The 9,667-nt window shown below is 38.7% G+C and overlaps 2 protein-coding genes across 2 annotated transcripts; one reads left to right on the top strand and one right to left on the bottom strand.

Moving 5' to 3' along the window:
* Positions 1-237: 237 nt before the first annotated feature.
* LOC114751374 (protein JINGUBANG-like) lies at positions 238-1,377 on the top strand. Its single transcript, XM_028940056.1, has one exon. It carries the CDS (start codon positions 238-240, stop codon positions 1,375-1,377), a length of 1,140 nt encoding a protein of 379 aa, XP_028795889.1.
* A 5,693-nt stretch (positions 1,378-7,070) lies between these two features.
* Positions 7,071-9,298, bottom strand: LOC114751368 (leucine-rich repeat receptor-like serine/threonine/tyrosine-protein kinase SOBIR1). The gene has a single exon (XM_028940053.1). It carries the CDS (start codon positions 9,255-9,257, stop codon positions 7,344-7,346), a length of 1,914 nt encoding a protein of 637 aa, XP_028795886.1. The 5' UTR covers positions 9,258-9,298; the 3' UTR covers positions 7,071-7,343.
* Between the last annotated feature and the right edge of the window lie 369 nt (positions 9,299-9,667).

The following is a 9,667-nucleotide window of genomic DNA, read 5'->3' as shown; positions in this document are numbered from 1 at the left end:
TTTAATATTTTAAAAAACAGATGTCCACCTTCTTTCTTCTATTTGTACAATGTTATAATAATAGTTTTATAAAGTATGAAATCTAAACCATTCGTTATTTGATCTAAAGGTAGAGATGAGATTGCAAAAAGAAAAGGAGAAAGAAAGATTATGAGAGGATCCACACTCGTATCCCAACTGCTACTTATACTCCAGCTTCTTCAAACTCCGATTGCCTTGCTTCGTTGCAACTCCAAAATGAGCTTCACAGAGAGAGCGTCCTGTGGAATCAGCACCAGTGTTAAAAAACCATGTTCGCTTTCCCACGAACCCCCTTTTAGTTACCGTTGTTTAGCATCTCTCAAAACCCTAACACCTCACATCACTTGTCTCGCCGTCCACCGGAACCTTCTGTACGCCGCTTCACTTAATGTAATCAACGTCTTCCATGTTTCTCACTACACTCACGTAGACGCATTCAACGAGAACCCCGCCTCAGGATTCGTCAAGTCCATTGCCTTCTGCGATTCCAAGATCTTCACCGCTCATCAAGACTGCAAGATTCGCGTGTGGTCCATCTCTCCCTCCAAACGACACCGTCTCCTCTGCACCCTTCCCACCGTCAAGGACCAGCTCCGTCGTTTCATGCTTCCCAAGAACTACGTCAGCGTTCGCCGCCACAAGAGGAGGCTGTGGATTCAGCACTGCGATACGGTGTCGGGTTTGGCCGTGAAGGAAGGGCTCATGTACTCGGTTTCTTGGGACAGGAGCTTAAAGATCTGGGACGTGTCCGATTACCGGTGCATGGAGTCCATGAAGGCACACGAAGACGCCATCAACGCCGTCGCCGTCTCGGGGAACGGAACGGTGTACACTGCTTCGGCCGACGGGAGCATCAGGGTCTGGGAGAGGGATGAGAAGGTGAAAAAGTACAGACTGGTGAACAGTCTAGAGAAGAAGAAATCAACCGTGAATGCACTGGCGTTGAACGGCGACGGTACGGTGCTGTTCGCGGGGGGTTGTGACAGTAAGATTTCGGTGTGGGAGGGGAAGCAGGAGACGAACGACGTCGTGTTGTTGGAAACTCTTCGGGGTCACAGCGGGGCAATCCTGTGCTTAATCAACGTGGAAGGATCGTGGATCGCGAGTGGATCAGCAGATCAGACGGTGAGGATCTGGGGAAAGGAAAGGGGAGGCGGGTACAGTTGCAAAGCAGTGTTGGAAGGTCATGAGAAGCCGGTGAAGTCAGTGGTGGCATTTTCAGGCGGCGAGGATGCGGGAAACGGCGTCGTCACAGTCTGTAGCGGAAGCCTTGACGGGCATATCAGAGTGTGGGAGTTATTGGGTTTGAATACTCCACCTTCAAAATCAAATAGAGGAGGTCTTCCTATAATATGAAAGCGATGCTATAGGGAATATGGATATGAAAATTATAGCAACAGTGGAGCATTATTAAATATATGGGTCAATAATATGAGAACGTGATGATGTATATATTGCAGATCATAAATATATTACTTGTTTTGCAGCAGACAGTATTTAAACTTGGATGATTGAAGGTCTCGTGATGTATCTAAACTCTGTGTAATTGTGATCACTTCAGCAAGCTAATTAATTAATTGCGTATTGCATGTGATTTCCTAGGATTTGCTCTCTGGACATGCGTGCATTAATATTATCACGTCTTGCTTTTTTGAGGCTTCGTGAAATCGGAATCAATTCAGAATCGTATGATGCTCTTTCTTCCGACAAATTTGTAAGTTTCTTGGAAGAATTGATTGGAATTTATTCATCATGAAGAATTGCTTGTTCCACGCTTTCAGCTGAAGGAAATAATATTCTTGAAAACTTGATTTCAAAACTCATATAATACCTCCCATCCTGAATATATAGAGTTATAGACAAAGGATTTGATCGCTTTGATTTTAAACATAATATCTCAATAGATTTTGCCTAAAAAATTTATAATTTTTCATCTAAAGCACCTCTATTGATTTCACATATTAGTAGGTTTTTAATCAAAAAGCAATTTCAATAGATATGGTTAAAGATGATAGTTTAGGAAACCAAAATACATTTATTATAAATAACTAACTTAAGTAATCTTCTTAATATTTATAAATAAATTTTCTAGATTCAATATTAAAAACGGGGGTAGTACCGCACACAAAAATTTCCTGACAAAATTCCGATTCCTTTTTTCCTAATTAATAAATACAGCTATAGGGTGCGATAAGAGGGCAGATTAAAAAGAATGCTTGCTATTGATGAAACGATAAAAGCACGGCTGTTGCATAGGCAAAACGTGTGATGTGTGCCTTTTTAACCACAAACATGTGTTCTTTGAGAGGAATTAGAAGGGCATGAGATGTGCCGCAAAATCGTTCTTGCAAAAGTTTATTTGATGTTTCTGGTAGACACTGTGACTTGATCTCTATGAGAGATTAGGTCCGAGCTGAGTATATATGACGTACGTGCATATTTGAGGAAAATGGAGAGAAGGAGAGTGGAGGACAAATTTTAATGAACTCCATCTAAAAAAATCGAATAAGTGGAGTTAAAAACTTTAAATTAATTTTGCTTATTCTTTTATTTTACATCTTTCCTTTGTGGAAATTTTATACTTCTCTAACTTTTTAATATGAGCTCATTAAAATTTTTCTTTTCTCACACCAAACCACAGGGTTATAGTCAATTGATTTGCAAGGAAAGGATTAGAGATTGCTTTGCTTATGTGTGTGTGTGTGTGGAGAATAATTCTGGTATAACAATTCTGTTGTCAACTGCAGAAAGTTGTAGTTTGGATATTGCAGAAACACACAAAGCCTCTCAAAATATATAATACGTGAAGGATGAAAATACAAATGAAAATTAAAACTCGATGCTTATTTTGAAAACGAACCAAACAACAACCGAACCAACCAGCACAAACCATATTTCATCAAAACTTCCTTCCTTTGAGAAACAAGATTTACGAGCTTGAAAAGACACAGCTTTTCTTTTAATCATGCATCATCGTTACATTATAATGACGACCATTATTTTCCAATCGCTTTCACACACGCCATTAACGTAATTAATGAACGTCCCACCAAGCTTTAGCTTTTCCGACGCTTGAGATGTTGTGCTCCTTTTCCAGATAAATTGCCGTACGACGAAGAAGCACATCATTTCATTTTTTAAATCAAATGGATGGGACGGCCAAGATTTGTGGCCACATTATTGAGCAGTGGGCTCTAAAACACTTTCTGAAGAATGAGCGAAAACCAGCAGGCATTCTGATCCCTACACATACACATCATACGCACAAATCTCTACGGTTCCCTTGATATTTTGTAAGGATTAAACTAACATATTCACACGAAAGAATATTCCTCAGCATATATCTGTGTGTGTGTGTGTGTTGAATGTATAAACAAAAAGATGGTAGTAGATCCGATGCATGGTATAAAGAGACGGATGGATAATCACAATAATAATAAAACCTGCGCTTTCGGCACTCAGGGGTTGAATGCTGAGCACGAATTAGCGTTATTAAGTTCATTAATCATGATTACGTTTGTCAAACACATATGCTTTTGTTTTCATTGCTGTATGCAATAGTATAATACCCACCATTACCTTTATGATTTTAATTTCTTTCCTCCCAAAATTAACCAAAGCCTTCGCTCCCAATTATAGTTTCTAAATATTCAAATAATGGACACTCTCCTGATCTTAAATTTAGGAGCTAAATAATTATATTATAGATATTGAGAAAACTAATTAAATTAATTATTTATAAGAAATGTGTTAATTTTTCAAGACAACTCCTAATTAATTTGTAATGGAAACTACCGCCTAATGAAAATTCTCCTAATAAATATAATTAATTATTGAGATAGTTTGGAGAACAAATTATGACAAAGTAAACCTCTTCGCTAACTCCAGCATTTAAGATCGAAACTAGAAAGTGCTCCCGTGTGATGCACAGGGGTGTGAATTATGAATGATTTTGTCATAATTTTACAGTGCACACAAAATTTGATCATAGATGTTTTAACATAAAATTAATAAAAAAAATTTCTTCAAACATAAAAAGGGACATATAAGAGTAACCGAAAGTACTAACAAAATTAACAAAAAAGAACAACAAAAACGTTTTTTTAAACCTTGTATAGTAATCCTTTAAAAATAAAACTTTGATAACTTTTGAAAATACTAGCATGGGTTTTAGTAGCTAATTAGAAGGTCACGAACCCTTTATCGAGGCATTATCAACCTAATCAGCTGTGCTATTTGTTTACTTGTGAATCATAGGAAAAATATTTTTAAAAATTACATCTCAGTAGAGCTATGCATCTATTTCATTGTCATGTTGGAAGAGTAAGATGATGTATTTGAAAATGTCAGCACACATATGAGCAGAAATAACTAATCAATTAGATTTATTCAGTCAGAGTGAGCTGGCAAAATAATCATATCTATTTTTCTTTTGACAAGGGAGAGACCTATTACTTAAACTTATTATTTCTTCATTTTCCAAAATCTCAGAGGTGAATGTGACGATTTGGAGGCCATTATCTGTGATTCCTCGTACATTCAGTTTGAACATTTGTTGACAAAAAGCACAAGCGTATTGCATGGTATCCCAATCTATGACTTTGGTCCAATACTACAGAGATCTATGTAGTTGAAATTGAAAAAGCAATGGAAAAAGACGTCTTCAGCACACCGACTGAATGAATTAATAATTGGATCCAATTACTCTAATTATTCAAAGGTGCTCTTGTAAAGGAGAGGGAATGACAGCATTAACATTGGGAAATCAAACAAGCAAGAAATTTTAAATTCAAATGGCCCCTCCATGCGTCTCCCTTTCTTTAGCTTTTACGACTTCAGGGAGGGAAATGTGCCTAACTATTTGTTTGGTACTGGAGAAATGAAGGAATGGGGAGGAAAAAATTTAATGAGATTAATTCCTTCAACAATTAGAAAAGTGGTGTTATAAAATTTTAATAGAAAAATATGTAAGATAAAAGAGTAAAAAATTAATTAAACCTTTCAATCTCATATTATTAATTTTTTAAAATTGAATTCATTAAATTTTTTCTTCTATTTATTTCCTTCCATTTTTCCCGTACCAAACAGATGCTAAAAGGGATCAAAATAACATCCATGCTTGTTTAATTTAAACTTCTGATATTTATTTCACGACATTAAATGTGGCTTGCGATTTGGGAATTCGCCACTTGTATTTGTTGACCCATTTGTAAATGAAGTTTGACACAAACCTGCAAGAGTCTGTTCACCACCCTTCGGCTATTGCAAGACTGAGACTGAGACTGAGAGCTAATCTTGTGGATTTCCTAGCCATTTGAGAACTTACACATATTTTCGTATGCAGCCATGCTTTCTAGAACACAATAAATTTAACCTCCTTTTTCTCCATTGCATAGGCCTTATACACATTAGATTCATAATTTTCTGTCTTGAGAGATACTGGAGCAATCAACAATATGATGCTATTAACAAAAGAAACCTACCAACCAGCCTTTTGAGCCACCAGTCCTTGATTTTTCGCTTCATGAGCATCCATGTTAGAATATTTTGAAGCGGATGAGTTCTGTCATATGACTTGCTTGTTAATTTCTAATATTAGATTAGATTTTTTATTCTGTCAGTGTGACATTATGCAGCAAGGAATAATTTCTCATTGAAACAGACACAAAAGTTGCTAGCTGCCACAGTAAAATCGTTTGATTAGCAAACCTCCTTCAATCATACAATAGGGTAAGTAGTGTTAAAGTTGAAACACAAATAGCCGTGCCAAATCAAGATCATTTTATGAGCCATGATTGTTATTTATATTATTCAGGTGTGATTCCACTCTATCAACAAATTTGACAGTGGGAAACAAATAAAGATTCAAAATAATGAGATATATGCGAGCACAAACATGAACCTAACTGAGCTTTTGCCTTCAGGAAGACAATGAAAACACATTTTGAAAATTCACCATAAGGACCTAAAATAAAAAGATGCCCACAATATAAGCCAATGCCAATCTAAAATTCATTGCAGAAGCTACTGGTATAAACTTCAGACAATATAACCGCATTTGGTAAATTAAAAACATCGAGAAAAATTAAAACGATCTTCCAAGACAAACTATTTGATTTTTTTTTTTTTGGCTTTAAAATTAAAACAGAAAAATCTCTACATCAAACATCTCACTAATGAAATAAATGTCGTATCTCTCACATTTCGCAGTACATTGACCTAGCCTAGGAGCAAGATATGCCTGTAACCCCAAATAACTTAAAAAATCCTCAGATTTTAAGTCAGAGAAAATCACAAACCAAATCTGCTAGTATGTTACTTTTAATTTGCTTCACCCTATCGTGAATGATAGTATAAGTTTATAGCAGAACGCTAATCCTTATAAGTTGGTGCCGGCAGAACTAGATAGACTGATACTATTAATTAATAGTTTTGATTAATGGAAGATACTGAGAAGAGGAAGTGGAAGCCTGACGAGTTGGTTCAAATTTGTCAATTGCTGGGGAGTTATCTCTCTCCCCATCTCCCTTATCTTCCTCCTTTTTTAGTATTCCTTTTTCATCTCCTGTCAGATCCAACACTTTATTATTCTCAGTACCATACTTTTCAGAACTCAGGATGATAGGAAACAGGGGCCTTTACTAGTTTATTGTTCAGTGAATTATTATGTTTTGTGTTTAATGTTTTATTATGTGTCTTATGTTAACTGTTACAAGTGCCTAACGTTGGTTACATCATTGTTAGTTCTATATGAATAGGATAAGGTAGTTATTTTCAGTTTATGTACCATAATATAAATATCATACATGTATTCTGCCAAAAGGGGAGATGAATGAAAAGCATTATTCAGTTTGCCTTAAACTTCCTCTTCTCCTAGAATTTTAAAATTCTAGGTTCTAGGCTCTCCCCCCCCCCCCCTTATCTTTCTCTTTCTCTTCTCTTCCCCTTTATTTCTGTCCTAACTCTCAAGATCTAACACAGGAACATCCCTTTAGCTTCACTCTAGGAATATTCTGTCAGTTTTAGCACTCACAGACGCACTGAAAAAGTAAACACTCGAAATGCGAGGGGCTGTTTCTTGTTCTTAATCATAACAAAGTCCAGATGAATTCTATAGAAAAGCTGGACAATACATGATGATTTACCAGGATTTAGACACAGAAATATCTTACATTATGTAATCAGAAACTGTATATTTTACAGTGTCGTCTTGCGTTTGACACAACACACCTACTAAAGGTAGACTAGCGTGATCATAGACACTTTATAACAAAAGCATTACATGCTATTATTCGACATTCTTCAGGAGCGTAGGAGCACTATCAGTGTTTGATTTGGGACAACATGCATCTGATATCCTTACTGTTAGGTCTCTCCTTGGGATCATCAAGAGTACAAAAGCAAGCAATCTTGAGAACCAGAAGCATCTGCTCTTCATATCCATTGCCTAAGAGCTTTTCATCAATGGCCCTAGTAGGATTGGCTGAAGTCATCACATTCCTCATCCACTTCACCAAACTCAGCTCCTCTGTTTCCTGAAAGAACGCATCAGATGGAATCTTTCCCATCACCAAGATGCCAAGAACAACCCCAAAGTTGTATATGTCGCACTTGTCAGTGAATTTCAGTGTTTGGTGATATTCTGGTGCTATGTAACCCATCGTTCCTGGCACATTTGAAGTTGAGACATGGGTATAAGGTTCTGGCATTGCTTTTGCAAGCCCAAAATCTGCAATTCGAGCTTCCATATCATCATCAAGAAGAATATTTCCGGGCTTGAGATCTCTGTGAATTATACGAGGAGTATGGTGCATGTGAAGGTACTCGAGGCCAGCTGCTACGCCAACTGTAATCTTGTGACGTGCTAACCAATCTAACTCTCTTACGCCTGCTTGAACTTGATTCAGCACATCTTGTAAGCTTCCGTTCTTCATGTACTCATATACAAGGTAGTGGCAATCCGGCCTTGACACGTGAGCTAGCAGAGGTAGAAGGTTTCGATGTCGAGTTTGACCAACCGTGTTGATCTCCGAGCGAATTTGACGCATTTTTTTGTTCAGAATCTTACTGTCTTCTTCAGACAGTTCGACTGCATCTTTTGGAGGTTGCTTGACCTTCTTTATAGCAACAAGTTTGTTGCTTCCTGGTAATTCAGCCTTGTAAACTTTTCCACAGCCACCTTTTCCAATCATTTCTAATGAACTCACTCCATCTTCTTTCTCCAGGAAAGCCAAGTCCTCTGCCTTTGCAATCAATGGACTATAAATTGCAGGGCCTGTGCTCTTCCCTCCACCTTTGAGCACAGCGACGGCCAACTTAAACAGCAAAGAAAATATTAACCCCGATATGCTCCCAGCGAATGCTCCTGCTAGGAATCCGAGAATCCACCCACCTAGTTTCCTCCTTTTTTCCTTGTGTTCGTGATGCGCTGTTGGAGCTGGAGCTGGAGAAGCTTGAGCCCCTGAATGATTAGAATGGTTCCTACTGGATTTTGGAGCATAAGCAGAAGTTCCCTCACTTGTTGTTGGAGCTGAATTCTCAGCAAGGATGTATCTTCTGGGGATATCAGATGCTGAGTGTCCAAATCTCTTCATCAATGGCCCGGGAATTTCATGGAAGTGATTCCCAGAAAAGTTGAAGCGTTGGAGATTGCGAAATGAACGTATGGATGCCGGAATTCTCCCCGTGAAGAGATTGTCCGCCACGGAGAGACTTTCCAGGTTGGGGAAGTACTTCAGGAAATTCAAATTCCCAGAAAATTTGTTGGAAGATATGTCAAGGACTCGAAGGCGAATGAGGGAGGACAATTCAGACGGGACCTCGCCGGAGAAGTGGTTGTTTCCGAGGTCAAGAACTTCCAGCTTCCGGCAGTCAACTATATGAGCTGGAATCTGGCTCACGAGTTGGTTATCCGAAAGAGAAAGCTCCTTGAGCTCAGAGAGACGCCCAATCGCTGGGGACAGAACACCATTAAGCTTCTTAGACTTGAAGATGATTCTGGTGATTCTGAGAGCATAGCTCTCATTACTGGAAAGCCTCCTCTCGCAGAAAACACCGTCGGTGTTACATGGGTGGGCGGTCAATGGGTGGAGTTGACCGTTGAAACCCAACTGCTTCTGAAAAGTCAAGAAAGCTTTGAGATCTGAAGGATCGATATCAATTTTGGCATGGATGATGAAGAGAAGGGAGAATAATGAAAAGAGTAAGAGGTGTGATTTTGCAGGAGGGAGAGCCATTAACAAAGGAAAGTGAAGGCGAGAGGATTTGGGGAAGATGAGGCTGCTTCCTATGTGAGTGTTTGCTCGTTTGATAATTCTTATAGCGGCTAACCGTGTGGAATACTTGCCGCACTGGGGTCCACTGCTGGAATTTTTTTATCAAGCTTCCAATCCGAGCAGTGTTATTAAACCCGGACCGGACCGGACGGTCCAACCGGTTTGACCGTCACCCGGTGATGCAAGCGGCTGGTTCAAATGCTTCAGGCCGTCTTATGCTTTCAGCCGGATTTAGCCGTTTTGAACCGCCTTTTGAGCCGGAATCCAGATTTGAGCCGGGAACCGGAACGGATTTGAGTAAACCGGACGGTTTTGAGCTTACCTTTTCTGGCAAGAAAAACCTTCAGATCTGATATATTTCGTCATTCCTT

The sequence above is a fragment of the Neltuma alba genome, unplaced genomic scaffold (assembly GCF_004799145.2).
Source record: "Neltuma alba isolate B1F8T4 unplaced genomic scaffold, ASM479914v2 tig00006885_pilon, whole genome shotgun sequence".
NCBI lineage: Eukaryota > Viridiplantae > Streptophyta > Magnoliopsida > Fabales > Fabaceae > Neltuma > Neltuma alba.
This window is presented reverse-complemented; position numbering and strand designations above follow the sequence as displayed.